Raw genomic sequence first — 21009 nt, forward strand, 5'->3', positions numbered from 1 at the left:
TCATGAACAATTCTGCGTTTGTTTTGCTAATCCCTTCATGCAGATAGGAAGCTCTTCATAAAATAGCCAGCAGTACTTTCTCTCTCCATTACAGCTGATCTGCAAAAAATATTTGTTATTGTACTACAGGAAAGTCATCAACTTTAATCTTAGATTACTTTAACTTTCAATACATATTTAGTTATTTTTTCTTCCTCTTTACTACAAAACCCAAAATGGAAAAAAGACATGAAATCATATTGTCTTGAAGATTTTATTGATGGCTAAATTGCTGTCACTTAAATCAGGCATAGCACTTTAATTCTTATCTAACAGGACTAAAAAGAAACTGGCTATTAAAGATTTATTTCTGTAAGCCTTTAAGTTGCCAAAGACACATTGTTCTGCACAACTTTCATGCTGCCAGCAAATGACAGCATTCTAGCTGCATAGCTTACATTGTATGCTTTAGTATACAGTGAAGAGTGATCTTAAAATTTATCACCTTTACCAGATACACTTTTTGAACTATGTTACAATCAAAAAACATTTTCTTACTTCTCTGCAATTATGTACAGTATAAAACAAAACACAGAGTTTGTGGTAGAAATGTGTATGATTTGATCATATACAGGAGACAACATCAAATTTTATGAAATAAGTGACAATAATTATTTTCTGAGATTAGACTCCAGTTCGACATCACTGCAACTGACATTGCAGTGTGACACCTTCCAGAAACACGGAAAATACATCCAATGGACCAGATCCTCCTCTTTTGCTTTATCTTACAACTTACGTGGACAAATCTAATGTCACTATGTCCTATACAATCAGATATATGTGTATCACAACACACTATCTAGGCTTACTTTGCACTAGAGAAGCACTTAAATGAAATCTGATAATTTTGATGTCTCAAATAATACTTATAGAAGTATGTGTGATGATATTCACTTTACTGTCAAGTGGAAGAAAAAACTGCTGGAAAGAAAATGAACATGCAAATAAAATGTTAAAGAACACAATTAAAAATCACACTTAAAACTGGGAGAGCATATTATAGAGCCAAAAAGGAGAAGCATTATTCCAAATAATAGTACATAGCCTTTAATTTGCAAACCGAATCTTTACCCAGGGCACAAAAAGAATGCCCTGGCAACCACTGCCCCATGCAAGCAGATTCCTGCAGAAGTCCAGGGAAGAAACACAGGTTCCGCAAGAGACTTTCTAATCTCTCTTCAAAGCAACAAACAGTGGAATAAATGCAGTTTTTAAAGGAAAGTGCCAGTACTGAGAAGATGTGCTAGAACTGTGAGCCCAAACCTCTAATTTCCCCTTCCTGGTTCCAAATTATCAAAAGAAATAGACATTTCTAAAAAAAACAACAAACAAGAAAACAAATCGCAACAAAAAACCCACCCCCTTTTTCAAGTAAGTTACTCCTCTCCACTCTGGTTTCCTACAGAGGATTTCACTGCAAGCAAGAAAATTCTGTGTAACACCAACACTTCATCAATTTCTGGAATGAAGCATTAGCAGCAGTATAAAATACACATGAGCCACAACCTGTATTTTTCCCCATTATGTTAAAGTGGAAACAGCTGTAATAAAGATCAAAAAAATTCAAGTTATCATCCAAATAAAAGATGTTTAACCTAACTTGTAAATACCAAATAATCCCCTCCCTTTTTTGTGAAGATGCTTCAGACAATAGCTGTCAACCAAAATTCAGTTACTTATACAGCACAGACTGCCTTAAAATGACATTGTCAAACATTCAAATTACAAACACAAGACCTCCTGCGCATCATAAAAGACAAGACAAAAAATTCTCCTAAGAAACAACACTTATTTTTACTAGCTTTTTGTAAGTTACATTGCAAGTAACTGTCATTTCTCTAACACAAATCCCAGATTTGAAAGAAGTCAGACTGGCAGAGAATAGAAATAATTATGAACTGCTTACTATCAATGCTGTGGCCACAGGACAATTCTCAGCATCTACCCAGCATGACACTTGCCACTGCAGCTATTAACACCGCTGGCAAAGTTTCCAACAACTGAATGGCTCGATGACTTAACACTTCCCCCCCTCCAAAAGAAAGTGCTTTAGAGCAGCACAGACATCACAGATAAGCTGTAGCAAGGCAGCTTACATGTTTACTGCTTGTTATGTGATTGTTCGTAAACACAAAGAAAGATTTTTTTCCCTTCAGAAGTACAAATTATCTTACAGTAATAGTTTATTTATTTTAAATTCCTTCCTAAGATCACAGGGAGACAGCAACATGTCTAGCAACATGTTAAGGCTGGAATGACTTAAGAGCTTTTCCTCTTAGAGCTCAGTTTGAAAAGTTCACTGTACTCTAATGTCATATATGCTCTGGATAACTGGAACAAACGGGATTTACAAAGTCAGTCAACTGGTCCTAACCCTGTAATGACTGTGAACAATATGATTTGCAGTGGTCCTTGCTATAGAAGGTCCACTCGGAAATGAAATGAGTGAACGTGAGTTGCATATGAAAGCTTTCCTAGGGAAAGAAACACTTTGAAGATCCATTTCATTCAATAACACAGCACTGGCAATGCTCAGTGGCTGCATTTATAAAGCAAACTACATTATTATTATATTGTTCTGTGTCTTTCTTGATTACTCTAGTACTCTAGTGTATATACTGTTTCATTACAGTATATAATCAGCATATGTACAGTAAACAATACTGGTCTAAAATCTGAAAGTGTCACTCAAGAAATTTCCAGTAGATGGCTTCTATGCATAAATTTGCAATTTACTTTTGGAGTCAAGCAAGGGTCTTTCAGAAAACCTGGGTCAAAAGTATTTTTAGACTTACACTCAGATTCATAGAAAAAAAGTAACCACCTGCACAGCTATCCTTTTCATGAACTACACATGCTCCACAAAGAGAAAGTTAGGAGCTGCAACTGGTTTGCTGGGATCACACCAAAAAAAGACAAAAGGAAAGAGAAATAAAGTTTATTATAAAACATGTTGAAATAGCAGTGACTTAGCTGACTTCCTGCTCTGCTGTTCTAGGCAGAACAAAACATGAACGCTCTCAGAAAAGCCAAAACAAAATTACAGCGTAAGTATGTTGCCGCACTAAAATCGCTTTCTCTTGATAATTTCTGGTTTCCAGCTGACAGGATGAGTTTCTTCAGTCTAAAGGGAAAAAAGAAAAAATCTCATAAGGATTATTTTTAACTTGAAATTCACCTGTACTTAGAGTTTAGTTTCATAGTATATATACTCTATTTCATACATTACTTTATAATTACCTAATGTACTATGTAATTAGTTTACCCAAATAAAATTTTGTATTATCCCACTGTCTGAAGTACATGACAAGACTTGTTGGGTTCTTTTTTATTTTGCAACGAGGACAAAAATCAGGTTGCCAATGGCATTTCAGAAACAATATTGTAGTGATCAAAATACAGGAACAAAAACTCCAGACACAGTCGTTCTAACAATATCTACATCAGTATTGGCAGATGCCACAGAGTCTACAGTTTGCTCAATTGCAAAATGGATAAAACATTCCATATTCCTTTATGTCTAAGAGTTGCTCCAAGTCTAATTAATGCAAAAATTCCAAGGCTTAATAAAAATCCTTGTATTCTTTATATTGGAGACATACTCCAATGAACTATACAATATTCTATTATCTTCTCCATTAGTAAATGGGTTCAGATTTGAGAATAACAGTTTGAAAATAAGCTATTGACTCTGAATTCTAAAAACTGTCAAGGCAAATGACTAATCTAGATCATATGCAGAAGTACAATAAATCTTTAGAATGTAATCTTTTTGCTAATTCCCACGTTTCATCAATACAACCACACAGTCCCCTACTGGCTTCAAAATGCAACGTACACCATTGCATTACAATTTCTCCAAACTTTATCACAAAGGACTTTTGCAGAAGAGTTGATAGACCTGACGCTTATTTGTACTATAGCAGTTAATAAGAAATTAGGAGTGCAGATATTAGCTGCTGTCCTCTTAATGTTATTACATATGCATTGCTTTCAAACATCAATAAAATAGATTACACAAGTCTGTGCATGTCCCTTATCGATACGTGTAACACTTGTTTGAAATTTTTTTATTTCATGAGAATACATTAAAAAGACACTTAGACATACCGCAGTATCATCTTCTTTGTATACTTTTATGGTTTTATCAGCTTCAGCAGTTAGCAATCTGCTTTCTGACTGGTCAAAAACACAAGCAAATATTCCTGATTCACTGTCCAAGGAGCCTGGCTGTACAGCTGCATGTACTCTCTGGAAATTGTATCCGGTTCTCCAGTCCCAAAGATGCATAGTACCATTATCAGCTAAAATGAACAAACAAACATACTTAGTATTTTAACCAGTTCATTTCTATCAGTTTTCTAAAAACTATCATGAACAACTAATTAATACCTCAGGAATACATCAGCTATAGCATTCATGTAGAATAGCTGAGTAGACCCTTCAAGGTTTCCCATTTTCTACTGCTTTCCTTCTTAGTTAAGAAAGGCTGATCTTGTTTAAGGCCCAGTTTTGCATTAGATAACCCAGAGCGATGATACACTACATCACAAGGCAACTGCAGTAAGTTGCTCTGGAAGCACAGAAAGGACTGGCATTCTGAATATCAAGCTCCCTGTTCAGTAGCTCACTGAAGTTGAACAAAGAGGCATCATCCTGTCAAACTGATTACAGACATTAAGGAGTCTGTAGCAGGACATGGGCTTAATGTTTGCAGAGGTTCTATTTCAAATGCAGTTTAAGCCACTGCCACTATTACTGCTACTGGCATCAGCTACAGGGTATTCACAGCAATATCTGAGCACTGTATTCAGAAGGATGCTCCTAAAGCAATTATTTTTCAGTTACAAAAACCACCCCCCTAAAACAGATCCATTAAAAATTTCTCCACAGCTGCCAGCTAGACAAGAAACCCAGATGCTTCAAGAAGGGTGTTTCTACAGCAAAATACTCTAAGGTAACCTCAACTTATTTTAATTCAGCATCAACTTTTTTTGAAGTTGCTGTAGATAGCACGAGGATGTAAAGGGGAGGGGGAAATCAATACTAAAATTTTAATTTTTAAAAAAGCCACAAACAATATTACTAAAACGATAGGTTTTTTTCTGTGGAAAAGGAACAAGTTTTTCTAAAGCCTCAACTACTACTAACACAAAAAAGTCCTACAAAGAGCTTCTAGAAAAGTCTTCAAAATAATAAAGAATGAAATATGAGCCCAGTCCAGTATTTTGTCAAGTTCTTGCTCTCACTATGAATGCGCCAGTTGTCAAACAGAGCTTTACCCAAATTTGAAAATCAAGGGCCCCCTTTATACGTACTTGAAAGCATAACCAGGGTAAGCTGACAATATAATTAGCTATCTTCCAACTCCTGCTTAGCACATTTCCCTCTTACTCCACATCCCTAGTCTATAGGACATACTGTATCAAATGGGACCAAGAGCACACAGGACCCAATGGGACCAAACACATTTCAGTGTTCCGAAGTGTAACTTAACTGTTACTTTATTTTATTATGCTCTGGTTACAAACACCGAAATGTTTTTCGTAAAGTATCTGCTTCTGCAAACTCACGAAACCCATCTCAAATTGTCTTATCACTTGTGATGCTGTGAATTGAGTCTCATCCTTGTTTACAACTACCCAAAAGATTGGACAAGCAAACCCAAGAGATGAAAACTCAGGCTCTGCACATTATATGGAGCAATACAGTCTAGCCTCTTAATTCACTTTCCTCTGACTACTAGAGCTCTCCCAGGACAACCTCGTGACAAAGCAACTAGTCTAGGACCTCAGAGATTTGGGTTTAACCTCCTGCTTTAACTCTGTTTTCCCATGCAAGCTTGGACTGTTTCTCTAGAGCTCAGCTCTCAAGTTGTAAAATTAGCACTTCCTTTTTCCACACTATTTACTCATTTCCTGTTTATAACAGCATCTACATTAAAAACACACTTACCATCTCCCTACTATGTAGACACAATGCCTTAACAAAAAGATCTTATTTCAGCTGGGATTTCTAGAAGCAACTTTCAAAAAAAGCTTGTCAGTAAAAAAAGGTCTACATATGTACTTTACCTTGTACAAACATAAAACTCTCAGAAACTGATATCACAGACTATGGTTTTAGTAACACATACTTCCACCAAAATATTTTTATTACGGTGTTTGGGTAACTAATATATAGGAAAATGCTACCTGCAATATGAGATAAATGTTCTTACATGAAATTATTCATAATCAGATACAGTAAGCATTCAGGATTCTCCTCCTACCCCACAACACAGATACATGAATACAAACTAGTAGTTCCAAGACTTTGGGGGCTCACAGACCACTAACAATACTCTATTGTATCAGATGATCATTAAATTCTTGAAGCTTTTGAGTGAAAGAATTAAATCTGTGTCACAATAGACACAAAATCCTCCCATAGGCACTAGAGCCAAGTGGTTAATTTCTTCATTTCAGAACACTTGAACATATAATATTGCTGAGTAAACATTGTTTTGATTTACAGAGCCAAATAAAATTTGGAGATTAGCTATCAATCTTTTAAACAATACAAATACAGCATCAAAAAAATGTGTGCAAGAAACTTTAAGACAACAGAACCAATGCATTTGTGCTCATAAAAAAACCAAAGAGTTCACATTTAAACGGCACAGCAAGCTTTAGCAAGATGTTCCTATATCCTCTATCCATTGTCACTGCATCAACATGTTCCTAACATAGAGGAGCCAACAAAGAACCAGATGTCTCTCAGGCAGCTTCCAATTTCCACAACACTCCTGAGGGGACACTAATAATTCAGACTCAGGAGATCACAGAGGATGAACCCTGGAGTCTTGCAGCAGCAGCCAACTGAGAAGCAGAAATATGTTTTTGTGCATGCAGCTCAGTAACACGAGAAAATAAAAGTGGTCCTACTCACTGTAAAATGAAGTTGTATGCTGTAGCAGGCTTATAGGCCCAGATAAAGGAGAGCCTGGCAAGCATCTTTGTCTAAGGACCTCCAGCCATATATACATGGGGGAGTGGAGAGGGGAAATATGAACATGTATTTCATTTTTACCTCCAGAGACCAGAACTCCATCAGAATTTACAGCCAGTGTGTTGATAATAGCATTGTGACCAGAGAGGTTCTGAATGAAGTTTCCATCTGGGAATTTCCACTGTTTAATATTATCTGGAGAACCAGATGCAAATGTGTAACTGAAAGAAAATAAGCACAGTATATTAAAGTTCAAAAAAGCTATAAGGACAGCAAACATCCTTCATTGAAACTACTGTTAAATGCTAGTTGCAACGTTACTTAACACTAAAACTGCTTTTCTGACATTTTTACTTCATATAAAATGCAGCAATTTTATGAAGTCATGAATTACCTCTCTCTACTGTTTCCTTTCCTTTCCATAGATTACCTAAGCTTTATAAATCCTATGTTGTATAGAATGTTAATACGCAAACAAACATTAAAAATGCACATTAAGTTCTGGTCAGCTGTTATTCTGGCAAATTTTCAGGTAAAAGAGCATCATCAGCAAAAGCATCAGGGGAAAAAAAAAAAACCAAACAGAACAAAAACCAGTACTGGCTATTTTTCCAGAACTATACAACCAAGAATAAAGCACTGCAAAAAAGTGAACTATGAAAGATGATTTGTTTTACTGAGTTTCCCTAAAATAATCAATTCCCTCATTTTAACACATGCAAGCAGTCACAAGGTTATTTGGGTAGCGCACAGAAAAGCCTGTAGGAATATTTTCAGTTGCCACAACATCTAAGCAATTTGCTGTCTATTTAATAGATTCTTCAATAACAAAATAGATTATTAACAAAAAATACTGGAATATTAAAAACCCAGAAATACCGAAATATAAAAATACTAGGCTGACATTTGCCACTGCTTGATAAAAACACTTCCTTTTTTTTCAAAGAGGTATGATCAATGAATCTGAAACTAGAGTATTTTTTTCAGAATGTGAGTACAACTAGGGCGTTTCTCTGCTACAGCTAACAGGCATAGCATGAGATCTTTATAATTTTTCAGACACACAGATTGGATCAGAATTGATTCACATCAAAGATTCTGAATTTCTGCACTGACAGAATTTTGTTTTAAAATATTCAAGGTGCAGAAGTACTGCAGTTCTACGTGAATTCCTTTTCTCCATTGTTTTAATGGGGATTCATCCAAACAGGCAACTGTTGACTCATCAAAATATAGTATCTAAATTCAGAGCACTTCCAGACTGCAAAGGCACATACATAAATTCCATGGGGTATAAGACATTCTCAGGATTGCTAACGTACACTAGTGCCAATACTTTGGTAGCACAGCATAGTGAAGGTATTTGAGAACTGATATGTAAATTTTTACAGCATTCTAAGCTCATTAGTTTTTCACATTATTATGTTCTACCATTCTAAATCATCACTCATGTTGGCTTTCTGTCACCACCCAATGTTATGAACCGTGAAAGCATAAAAGAACAAGGAAAACTTACTGTCTTGGATGTAGCACTACTGCTCTTACAGATTTCTTGTGATTTGTTAAAGTAACACGAGTTTTTCCTGCCACTAAATCCCAGAGCCGTATGGTAGTATCATGACTGCCTACAATGAAAAGAAAATAAAAAAATAGTAGAAACCATCATATTGATTCTATCATCGTTATTTTGATAAGGCAGCCAAAATGTTATATGTGAAAGAGACAAAAATATTATGCTTGTTATGAAAATATGATACTAATGCCACAGACAAGAAAGATGCTGGGTTGTAAGTCTTCTTACGCAGTTTGAAATTCAAGAACAACTAAGTAGTTACACAGCAAAGCTAGATTTTGACATAACAGGAAAGATGATTAACATTATATTTAACCACAGTACCAGACACTTCTTAACTGAATTGGGGAGAACTGAAATATCACAGAAAATGCAAGTCTTAATACATATTACAACAAGAAATGTAAACACCAGAAACAAAGGAAGTGCAGAAAAATGTTCAAACAATGCATAGCTATATTTGGTTAAACATACCATTAATAGTATGAATTAACCATTAAACGGCCCATTTTCAAACAGAAAACTAATAAGAGAAAGTGAGTAAATTAACAAAGATAACATTATGAACCTCACATAAGTACTGAACAAACACATTCATGATTCCGTTTTTCAATCACATTACTTGTGAAAGCGTGCCCACTATACCTGTAATGATTTGTGGTTCTGCAGCTTGGCACTTCACTGTCGCTACTGCATTTGTGTGTCCTGATAGCGTGTGCACACTGGCTTTCGTCCTCACATCCCAAATCTACGAATTCACAGTAAATAAGTCAAAGAGGTCAGTAACAAGTGCATGTTCAATGTATTTTAGGCACTGTCATTGATTACACAAATTCCTTGCCATAGTTCTACAGATTAAACAATGGTATTTAGGTTGTATTTTTATCCAACAATTAATCACACAACTGCCTCAGCTGGCAAATTTCAAGGGGACCAGGGAGCCTGCCACTGAATTTCTAGACATACAGATAACTTAGAAGTTACCATGAAACCACACCATCTTCTAAATACCAAGTGATCCTATGTATACTATGTAGTCTACCTACTAGATTAAGACATAAAACATTCTCCTGAAGCGACACTGCATTTTTGTGTATTCAGGCTTCAGTTTTACTGACAATGGAAGACAAAGCTAACATAAGTCACCTTAGTGTTTTCATCTTGATTCATGTTAACTTTTGGTAAGTATTCACTTTTACAAATGGAAGATGCTGAAACACACCGACATATCAAGACACTAAAACGTAACAATGCTATACTTACTCGTGCTGTTGAATCTCTGCTACATGTTACCAGTACATCTATCGTTGGATGCAAGTCTAAACCATAGACAGCACTTAGATGACCATGGTAATGTCTGATAACCTAGATAAATAAAAACATACACACACTTTAAGTGGCTATTTGAAAGACTATTCTAAATGCTTTGATTTTTGCATTTGCCACCACCAATTAACTCCAACTAAAAAAACCTACAGCTTACCTTATTGTATTCAAGATCCCAGCATTTCACTTGTTTGTCTTCTCCACAAGAAAAGAGGTATGGACTTCTTGCGCTTACTATCACCCCTCGTACAGTACTGATGTGTCCCGTCAAAGACAATTTCAATTTGCCACTAGCAAGGTCCCAAATCTGCATCAAAATAGGTATTTTGAGGTAGACAGATAAAAGCTACACAGTGATAGTCTGGTTAAACAGCCCAGATGTAATTGATCCTGCTGCATTTTAAGTAAAGAATTACAATAACATGTGCATTTGCTCTCCATCTACTACCACGTAATAAATGAAATCTCAAGACTTAATACTCCACAAATCCTTTATGAGTAGGTAATAAAAGAAAAAATGCTCTGCAGTTCGTTATTCTGCAAGCAGTAACCAAGAAATTGTTTCCAGGGGCTGAAGAGTTTTTTTAAATAAGAGAACAAAAAACCTCCCCCAATCTTTGTCAGTGATTGCTTCCAACCTCTTACCTTTATAGTTCTGTCAGCAGAGCCAGTAACAAACCACTGATTTCCTGGTTCCACTGCAATACATCTCACCCACCCCAGGTGACCACTGATAACCTTTTAGGAAAAAAGAAAAATTTTTCTAAATCAGAAATAATACACATACATCTGTCAATATAATTTTCATTCTCCAACACTGGAATTTGTTAGTATTCACCAAGAAACATATGCTCCCTAAAAAGGTCAAATGTGAAATTAGATCTGAAGAGAGCTTAATTTCTACTTCAGTTAAATGAAGAGACTACTAGAAAGTCACATCATACACCAGACTTGGGGAACTTGCAGTACAGAAAGACTCAGCTCCTATAAGCAACTTTTTCAAATCCTTTGAGAGTCTATAACACTGTAGCTCAACACTTGAGGCTTTGCAGAGAAAGACTGTATTTAAGCACGAGTTCCTTATGCTGCTGTATAGTGCTTATACAATAATAGTTAAAGAACAATCACATAAAATCTTGGCTATTAAATCACATTGCCATATAATAGCTACCTCTTAAAGCATCCCACCACCTCCTCTTCCCCAAAAAAGGGGCAATATGAGTTTGTTGGAAACTTTTTGGTAACAAAATACTTGAGATGGATCTCAAGAAAAGCTCTACCAATTCATGGCTTGCTTACAGCAGCCTTTCTGTTTCTCTAATTTCTCTGAAGTCAGACAGCTAAAACCAAAACCCATAGTTGTTTTCACTGGATGTCATACTTCATGTACTGTCATACATTTAAAAAAAAACCTAGAACACACCAAAAGTTCTTAGGCAGAAATACTTTGGAAAGCTAAAGTGGATTCTTCTGACTAGATGAGACCACAGCAACATACATTTGAGATAGCTGTCTAGATTTCTTCACAGTCTAGGAACAGAAAAGGGCATTTCCAGGGCAGAAATCTAAGAAATAAATTATCCGACCTATTTTAAGTACCCATCTTTCACAAATTACTTCAAACCAAGCTTAGGAAGACCAGTAGATCTTAAGCAACAAGTAAGATGAAACCCACATTTGGTGTTCCAGCTATGCTTCTGAGTTGTTTGAACAAGGATTTTGACAGCAAATCTCCATTAAAACTGCCGACATGTAGAATTAGTACAGTGAATTGAACTGTATTTACATTCTCTCTCTGAAAAGAAAGTGCCCTAACAAGTAGTTATTTTTCATTTGTTTACCTTAAAACTCTCATGGGTTTATTTTGGTGCCTCTTTTTCAAACAACATTTGCCTTAATTTTTATACAGAGCACATTCTAATACTGCTATATTTAGAAAACCTGGTCAAGACGCTGGAGGGAAGGGATGCCATCCAGAGGGACCTAGACAGGCTTGAGAGGTGGGCCCGTGTGAACCTTATGAAGTTCAACAAGGCCAAGTGCAAGGTCCTGCACATGGGTCAGGGCAATCCCAAGCACAAATACAGGCTGGGCAGAGAATGGATTGAGAGTAGCCCTGAGGAGGAGGACTTGGGGGTGCTGGTTGACGAGAAACTCAACATGACCCAGCAATGTGTGCTTGCAGCCCAGAAAGCCAGCTGTATCCTGGGCTGCATCAAAAGGAGCATAACTAGCAGCTCGAGGGAGGTGATCCTCTCCCTCTGCTCTGCTCTCGGGAAAGCCCACCTGGAGTACTGTGTTCAGCTCTGAGCCCCCAACAAAAGAAGGACATGGACCTGTTGGAGCGAGTCCAGAGGAGGGCCACGAAGGTGATCAGAGGGCTGGAGCACCTCTCCTATAAGGACAGGCTGAGAGAGCTGGGGTTGTTCAGCCTGGAGAAGAGAAGGCTCTGGGGAGAACTTATAGCAGCCTTCCAGTACCTGAGGGGGGCTTACAAGGAAGCTGGACAGGGACTTTTTACAAGGGCATGTAGTGATAGGACAAGGGGTAATGGCTTTAAACTGAAAGAGGGTAGATTTAGATTAGATATAAGGAAGAAATTCTTCACTAGGAGGGTGGTGAGGCACTGGAACAGGCTGCCCAGAGAAGTTGTGGATGCCCCATCCCTGGAAGGTTCAAGGCCAGGTTGGATGGGGCTTTGAGTGACCTGGTCTAGTGGAAGGTGTCCCTGCCCATGGCAGGAGGGTTGGAACTAGATGATCTTGAAGGTCCCTTCCAACCCAAACCATTGTATCATTCTATGATATATTCCTTTGAGCTCAAGTGTTTCTCAAAAAACTACTTTCTAAGATTAGCCTTTAGATTTATGAGTAATATAGCATGCAGGACTCTTCTGAAGATCTAAATGCCTACATATGGTGCTATATTTAGATGAACAGTGCTAAAACAATACAATTCTGATACCAGAGCATGAGATTTTTAAATATCACGAAAGCCTGACATTCCTAAAATAATATTCACCCTTTCTCAGTCAAAATATGAAATTGCTTAAATTTCATAGTAAGAATCAGACAAAATGTATAATTCAAACAGACATACCTGGAAAGTTAGAGATCTGAACCAATACATATGCTTAGAGATTTTCCCTTCAACTCAGCTACCCTGCGATGCTCATCACCAAAATGTTTAAAGATGAAATGAGATTTTTGGGGGAATGGCTATTATTACTGCCTAAAAAATTAAAAGGCAAAGTAGACTAATTCAAAAACAAAACTAGAAGTCAAGCAATCTAAACTGCAGAGATAATTTGTAATTAAAGCATTCAGCTTTTTTTTCCCCATTTTTCATAGCAAGTCAAAGAAGTCTGGCTGACTCGGACACTGACTGCCTTTAAGTGTTTCTGGAGACAATTTTGTTATGTTAACATTGCTAGAGTATTTCTTTTGTTATTACTTCAAATTTTGCACCTTGTCTGAGTTCCTCTACCAAAGAATCTGACTAGAAAAGAAAAAACCCAAACTCTTTAATGAATTTATCATACTACAGCTAAACCTATGTAAACAAAAGGGTAGAATTAATAATAGTCACAAAATAATTTGCTAAATAGAATGAAAAATGGTTGTAATCCAATCTGTTATTTAAGGAGAGAGTGTGCATATAGAACTTAGTTGTGATCAGTTTTAATTTGATTTCATTTTTGTGAATGAGAAGCAAAAATTAGTTTTGAGGTCTTTACAGAACATAAAATATTCATTTACTTTCATATGCATGTTATACATTTGTAACTTACTCTGTACAGTTTCCAAGGTGGATGCCACTGAGGTTTGGGCATGGTTGGAGCCTTCTTTGCCATTAGCGCAGAATTTTTGTTTCCACCACCTTCCACCATAGCCTGTAAGTTAAAAAGAAGGTTACTCTTTATAACTTACCTCTTTGCCTAAAACCTAAAGCCTTCTCATTCTGACATCTCAACACTGATTAAATTTAGTCAGTCAGGAGATCTCCACACAATACACATGAATCCAGAAGTAATCTTGTGAACACTACGTACTTTTCACATTAGATGTGCAACAAACTCACCACGGACATCCCAGGAGGCTGCGAACGCTCAGATATTCCGGCATGCCTGTAAATATCACCCACGCCAGCAGCTGTCCGATTTGCATCCATCCTATGTTGAATGAAAATGGCTGATTGATTGGAATCGACTTTGTCTTTCACTAAGTAAGCAATAAGGTATCACAGGGCTGGATCCAGTCAAGTGCTGTACACCTCCAAGGATGGAGACTCCACAACCTCTCTGGGCAACCTGTTCCAGCGCCTGACTGCCTCAACGTAAAAGACAGTCACAAGAGGAAAAAGTGGGGCTTTGTTTGTATCTGAACAAAATTTCCCTTGTTCCAACTGCTGCCTATTGTCTCTTATAACATCCAAGAAAAAACGTGTACAAAAAAATGATGCCTGGCCACACTAAAAGTAGTTTCTTTAAACATTTTCTAAATTAGAATATTCAAAATACTCAAAGTAGCTTTTATCCTGACTTCTGTGTTTTGCCTTGAAATTCCCATAGATTACGAAAGTGTTAATGAAGTAACACAGCAGTACCTGGACTGGGAAGCAGGAAGTGCTACAGCTAAGGACTGTGCCGCAGATTCACTAGGCATCCTCTGGACCTTAGTATCTGCTGTCAGAGCCACACCTTGAAAAAAAATAACACAGCAAACGCAAAGACAACTTTATTTAAAAGAAAATCCAGAAAAGTATATTATACAAACACATATATACACATATACCTCTGAACAAGGGCTTGTCACACCTCTGTAATATTAAATCCCATCATTCAATGACCTTATTTTTCACATGCAAGTCAAATCTACCGAAATTTTTATTTTGGCCCAAATGCTTTCCATCTTGATTCTACTACACACATAGGTACACAATTTCTAGAGCAGAAAACAGTATGATTCTGTCATTGGAAACAAAAAAGCCTAACTAGGAGCAGCATCCATCTTTTCATCCAGCTTCAACTACTATGGAAATCCAAACATCACAGAAGTAAACATGACCTTGAGAAGTATTTGCTAACTTAGGTCCTTAAGTGCAGTTTATTATGCCTTCCCTATGTGGTGGTTGGCATCATGCAGTGGTGCCAGAACTACAAAAGGTTTAGCCCTACTGAAGTGAGAATTTCAGACTATAACTTGTAATTTATAACCTCATCCTAAAAACAGCAGACCACTTTTTAAAAAAATTTTAAAACTCTTTGCAAAGTGTGGTTTTGGTGCAGACTGGTGAATTCATTCCACTCCCATTTCTCTATTTCTTTTCCTAACCAAAGCTCTGGCAGTTGACAACAAAGACAATATTTGGGTGAGATGCCCAGGTTAAAACAAAAAAAATAAAGAAATCTCATTTTTAACCAGGACATATCTGATTCCATTAAAAGAACACTGAACTTGAGGAAACCTCTGTGAGCAAGTCTTGTCCCCACAGTTAGTCAACTATGCATGTTTTTTTTAATGGCTGAGGGTCCATTGAACACTCATGTTCGTTAACTTATAAATCAAGCCACAACACATTTCTCACCATACTTACAATAAACTTAAGCACTAATAATAAAAGATCAACAGCCAAAACTAAACTGCTACAAGGAAAAGAGCAGGACTGATCAATAACAGTGACAATTAGCAATGGCCAATGTAACAAAACCAACATAACCCTTCCAAGTACAGCCAAAACCAGATGACATTGAAATTATTAGACCCTAATGTCTGTTTCTCAAAGCAAGGTGGTGATATCTACACCTTTCTGCTCTGGTGATGAAAAGCAGGATACATTCCCTCTTTTCATTCAGCTTCCTTCTAGCTGGAACCACCCCCTCCTTGTTCACAACAAAATTCTAAGAGCAGCTCTGCCACAACAGTGGAGGCACCAGGGATCTGTGGGTCTCAGCAAGCTCTCCAAGAGAAAGGGGACCACAAGATCAGAGAGGGGATTCCTAGAACAATTTTGTGACGACGTTACCACAGGAGGTGAAATCTCATAGAAATGAATGACCGCCTCACAGCAAGCCCATATCCACTGAGGCTTAGTGAGAAGACACTGCATTTGTACCTAAATCTTCCTCCTACCCCAGAACATTTATCAGCCACAAAACCCTACATCAATACTATGAAAGACTTCACTGGCATTTCCCACTACTATCAGCTATGGATTTACAGCAACAGGAAGCCTGCTCCTGCTAGGATGGAGGATGCCCAGTTCTTACAGGAAGGCAAAAATCCCAGGCAAACATTCACAGAATTTTACTTACCAGGACCAGGTGGGTATGGATGTGTACCAGTTATCAAATACTCAAGTTCTTGTCCTAAAGTGCAACAAAATGTTGTATTAATGATTACATTTTATACTGCACTGCAAATGATGCACTCAAACAGGAAATAGAGAAAAACAGAGCAGGTCATATACAGAAGTGATTCCTGGTTTCTCCTGCTAATGTACTACACTTAAGACATTTCTTATTTTTGTTAATTTGTTCTGGTTACCTCAGTTTTCTAAAACTCAAGAGTAAAATAACATTTTAAAATGGTGATGCCACTTGTTATCAAGAGGGAGTCTCTCTCAAGAGAAAAATCTTCATACTGCCAAAGCTGCCTTTTGAAGTAGTATCATGGAAAAGGATTCAAGTGCACAAATAGCATGGGTGTCTGAAACCTAAGGTAGTTAAGACAACTGATTGTGTGCGCTATCGGATAAGAAAAAGGTTCTTTTCTTCTTAAAAAAATTTTTCATTATCTCTCAACACCTTTTACTCTCAGAATATTTCCAAATAAAGCATCTTGAAAAAAATCCCAACTAAAATAAGGTGGCATTTGGCGTTCTTTACAAGAGAAGTTTCTGCATGGGATCTAATATATACACATTTTACATATAACCAAACATAGGTTAAAAAAACCCAGATTTAAAATCAAGAGTTTTCTGTTTTAATAGTCGCACAGCTAAAAAGTCTGAAAAAGTTACATGAAACAAAATAAAAAACCCAAACAAAACAACAAAAGAACATGTCCTTGACCATGATGAACTTGTAAAAAGGAGAAATACATTACTGATTTTTCTGTTTCTAATACTTAGGTACAGCACATACTAATGCTACCATACAAATTACTGGTTCTCCTAATGAGTTACTGTAAAAAATTCACAGCATCCTATTACTACTTTGTTATAACAAACTTCTCCCTTGTTCTGAATCAGTTACCTCCTGTGGACCTTAGCAAGAAAAATACCAGATAATGAAAAAATGGTATTTTGATTTCCATCTTTATCTCCGATGGATTAACACTGGACTGCATTTTTCAGATTTTACATCAGTGAGACTGTCACAAAAGAAAGGCCAAATATACCACCAAGAGCAAACTAACCTTGATTTCCAGAATACTGTTTGTGTCCATAAGGATCCCCGGTGTTTGGGCCTCCTTTCTCTCTCAAGTTTTCTTTAAGAGTAGGCATGTGTAACACTGAGCCGTACTCTGTACGCAGCTTGACTGCCATCTTTACTTTGTGACTGTTGGAAGAGTAAACCATAACACCGATTAAACCCCAATTTCTGAATTGTTACTAAGTTTTGAAAAATTTTAGAGAAGGTTTTTACAACTTACTTTACAATTCTAATATTTTTTCTTCCCTCAAGACTACACTGTTGACTCTACAGAAACATCTGAACTTCTGACTTGGACGGAGCTATCACTAACATGATTTAAAACTTTGAGGCACACCAGTAATTCACTGATTGCAATACTTACCTTTCTTCATCTAATGGGATAGGCTTGGCATTATCAGCTACAAACATATCATGGGTTCTCTTCAAAGATCTGAACACAAGTGTGTGCACAGAATGCTTTTGGACTTCCTAAAATAAAGAAAAGAACATTTAAATACATTTGGACATAACTAAATGAGAAATTGAAAATGGAAACAAATTGAACTGTGTAGTAATTTCAGACTTCAGTACTGTCAGATTATACAGCACTATTTAGTTCACAGAAAAAAGTTAAGTTTATCCGTTAATTGTTTTAATTCAGTGTTTACTCAATATAACACTCCCTTTCTTGGAAACTGCCAAGACTTTGAAAAGCAAGACAAAAGCTTTGAACAAACTTTCTGCACTGGCAGCTACATGACAAATCCATGAGCGTGCAAGCTTTTTCCCTCATGTTTTCCAGTTCTGTTTTCACAGGTAGGCAATAAAGTAACCAATTCTGAAAACAATCCTGTAAATTTTATTTCACTACCACCACAAAAAGAATAAGAGCAATTATTAGTTTCTGTGCACAGTGTCACTTTACATAAGCACAGCACAGTTTACTAAGATAAAACTTGGGATCAGACCTGACCAAACTTGTTTCATTTTATAATTTTCATTTGTTACTAAAATCAAAACATACTTAAAAGCTCATTCAGGAACTAACGAGCAGCATTAAAAAGCTACTAGCTTACATACAATATTGGCTTATCAATAGCACAATTCAGTTTTTTATTAATATTTTCCTCTCAATGGACAAAAAGTATGATTAGAAATCTCGGGCTGCTTACTTAGGTAGAAAACCAAACTCTCTGCATGACTGTATTTGTTCTGTATATCATACAATGGCAACAAACTAGAAGCTACATTAATAACTTTTGGCATTGGATATCACTCAGCTGTCCAGTCTCCAAGATTCATTACACAGATGCTTTCCCTGTTAAGCTCTTTGTAGGTTCTGTTTTCCTGCCTTGGAAGCTGTCTGCTCACTGACCAATTTTGCAATGGCTGTTACCCTCCTAACTCAGTAGCACCTACACAAAAGTTTTTTGCTCTGGCTCAGTGTGCTCCTGAAAGCTCCAGGTATTAAGTGAAAAATAAAACAAACCAGCATTTGGAATTGGATTTAGAATTTCATACAGTTGGAGAAAGAAATAAGAATTACAGTAGCTAATTACTATTCAACAACAGCAGCTGTTAAAATCATCACACAAGTTGTAGATAACACAATGCCTCTCCAACAAGGAAGAAGCATCTACAAATATTTTTTGACAGAGATGTCACTCTCTAAAAAACCGCCAGCAGCATTAGGTGGGGCAGCAGTCTTTGCATCTTCTTCCACGCTCCTGACAACAACACTTGCTTTTAGAAGTGCACATTGTTCATCCCACAGTAACTATTCCACGGCTTATAAAACCAGCGGCCTTCTCCCCAGCTTTGCTTCCCAGCCCTCACAAAAAAGCTACCGTTTCCCTGACCAGCCGACAAAGCAAGTCACCGGCGGCTGGGCATCTCACCGTCACCTCCCCGGCCCCCAGCACCAATTCCGTACACGGCGTAAGTCTCGCAAAGCCAAACTGCCGCCTGCTGCTCGCTCCTGCCCCAGGCCTACAGAGCCCACGGACCCGCCCCACGGCCCACAGCCCTCAGACGGGCGAGAAACACCGCTCTCGCTTCCTGCTGTGCCCCGGGGCGGCACGGACCGGGAAGGCGGAGGGACCGCCATGGTCTATCCCCACACCGGCGCCTTCGTACCAACGGGGAAGCGAGGGCGGGGGCTGCGGTGCGGCGCTCGGTGGTCCGTGCGCGGCTTCCCCCCCCCGCCGCAGCCCGGCCCCGGCCCCCTCACGGGCCCTGCCCGCCCCGCTGCCCCGGCAGCGCTCCCTAGTCTCGCCGGGGACGCCTCGACGGCGAGGCAGGGAGGAGGCGAGGGGCCCAGCGGCGGGCAGGCCGCCCCCCCGCCGCCCCTCCCCTCACCTCCACCATGGCGCCGGCGAACTCCCCCCGCCGCAGCTCTCGGCGCACCGCTATGGAGCCGCTTCCGCCGCCCGCCCCGCGCCGCACCGGAAGTGACGCGCTGCGACTGCGCAGGCACCGACGCGCGCGCGCGAGGGTCCGGGTTAGATAAAGGGAGAGGGGGCGGGCCGAACGCGGGGGGCGGGGCTTACAGCCCTCCCGGGGCGGGCTGGGGGTCGCGGGTTCGAGCCCCGCGGGGTGCGGCGGGGCCTGCGGTGCGGTCCGGGGGGCGGTGCCCACGCGGGACGCTTACGGGCGGCCCCCCCAGGCGCCGTCCCCCCTGCAGTGACGGGTGCCGACCAGAAGAGCGCAATATGCAGCTGTCTGAGAGGCACCTGGTGTTTTCCTCAGCGTGCCCAGAGCGATGGGGCAGTAGACGTTACCTACGCGATGGTTCCCCACGCTGAGGGACTGAATGTGCGCTGGTCAGCCTGATTTTATACAAATCCTTGGCCTTTGCAATCGTTTTGGGCCGTGCAGCCACAGCTTTTAAGTGTTGTTTCCTTCGTGAGTTCTCAAGGGTACAGGCTGTTCAGGGAACCACACAAAATGAGGGGGACGTGGAAAAACAGTCCCCGCGCTGAGATGCAACCTCTAAACAAGAGAAGACAGCGTGATATGGGATGCTAACCGTTATACCTGGTAACTGTCTTTTGGAAACAGTATCTTCAGTTGAGGTCCGCAGGACCCCCTTTCGATGAAGACCGAAGTCGTGCATGAACGGGCCGGCAGCCGCTGCCGCACGCCGTGGAAGGGCAGAGCTGTAGTTCTTTTCAAAACGTATCCTGATACTCCAGCAGATTTTTCACTTGCCTTCATAACCAGAATAACCAAAGGCGTACGTGCAAAGCGCAAACAGGCGCCTACTTTCTTCACATACGCTCATCTGCTCTTAAATTCAGGAAGCCTTGTCCTCTCAAGCCAAAGCTGGGATTTGGCAAGCACATCTTCTGCAGTCCCGCCATCATGCTGCTCTTCTTTACCACTACACCAGCCACTTAGTACGTCTGTCTGTGTGCCTGAGCTACGAACTGTTTGCAAACCGATTTGAGCTAAAAATAATCCAGTGCAGCATCTGTTGGTTCAAACCTGTCCTCTTTATTAGCCACAGGATGGCATTAGCATGGGATTATTTCTGGCACACGAATTGCTTGCTTGACATAATGACCACCTCTTCTCTTTTCCGGAGATGATGGATCATTGCTGGTGCCTGCACTGGTGGTTTATATTTAGTTATTTGAGAGACAGTGATAGCTAGAAATGT

At 39.0% G+C, this 21009-nt stretch overlaps 1 protein-coding gene across 2 annotated transcripts; it reads right to left on the reverse strand.

Annotated features, from left to right (window-relative positions):
* Positions 1-933: 933 nt before the first annotated feature.
* On the reverse strand, positions 934-19795 carry PLRG1 (pleiotropic regulator 1). Of its 2 annotated transcripts, none has more exons than XM_082315729.1 (15): positions 19707-19795; positions 17731-17837; positions 17350-17492; positions 16245-16298; positions 14537-14630; positions 14012-14102; positions 13722-13823; positions 10577-10669; positions 10089-10238; positions 9869-9970; positions 9251-9353; positions 8549-8657; positions 7114-7253; positions 4153-4346; positions 934-3166 (listed from the first exon to the last, which is right to left on the reverse strand). In XM_082315729.1, the coding sequence occupies exons 1-15, from the start codon at positions 19713-19715 to the stop codon at positions 3107-3109; spliced, it is 1551 nt and encodes a 516-aa protein (XP_082171855.1). In that variant the 5' UTR covers positions 19716-19795; the 3' UTR covers positions 934-3106. The 2 variants fall into 2 exon arrangements, with proteins under 2 accessions (XP_082171855.1, XP_082171856.1); XM_082315730.1 differs by lacking the exon at positions 19707-19795 and adding an exon at positions 19247-19524.
* Between the last annotated feature and the right edge of the window lie 1214 nt (positions 19796-21009).

Source organism: Platalea leucorodia (assembly GCF_965183815.1).
Source record: "Platalea leucorodia genome assembly, chromosome: 6".
In the NCBI taxonomy this organism is placed as follows: domain Eukaryota; kingdom Metazoa; phylum Chordata; class Aves; order Pelecaniformes; family Threskiornithidae; genus Platalea; species Platalea leucorodia.

Bases quoted from the DNA above. Each gene is read 5' to 3' on its own strand.
- PLRG1 (XM_082315729.1), bottom strand. The intron at 14,103-14,536 runs GTACTGCTGTGT...CATTCAACATAG, and splicing joins CTTCCTGCTTCCCAGTCCAG to GATGGATGCAAATCGGACAG. The intron at 9,971-10,088 runs GTAAGCTGTAGG...TTATTTATCTAG, and splicing joins GGGATCTTGAATACAATAAG to GTTATCAGACATTACCATGG.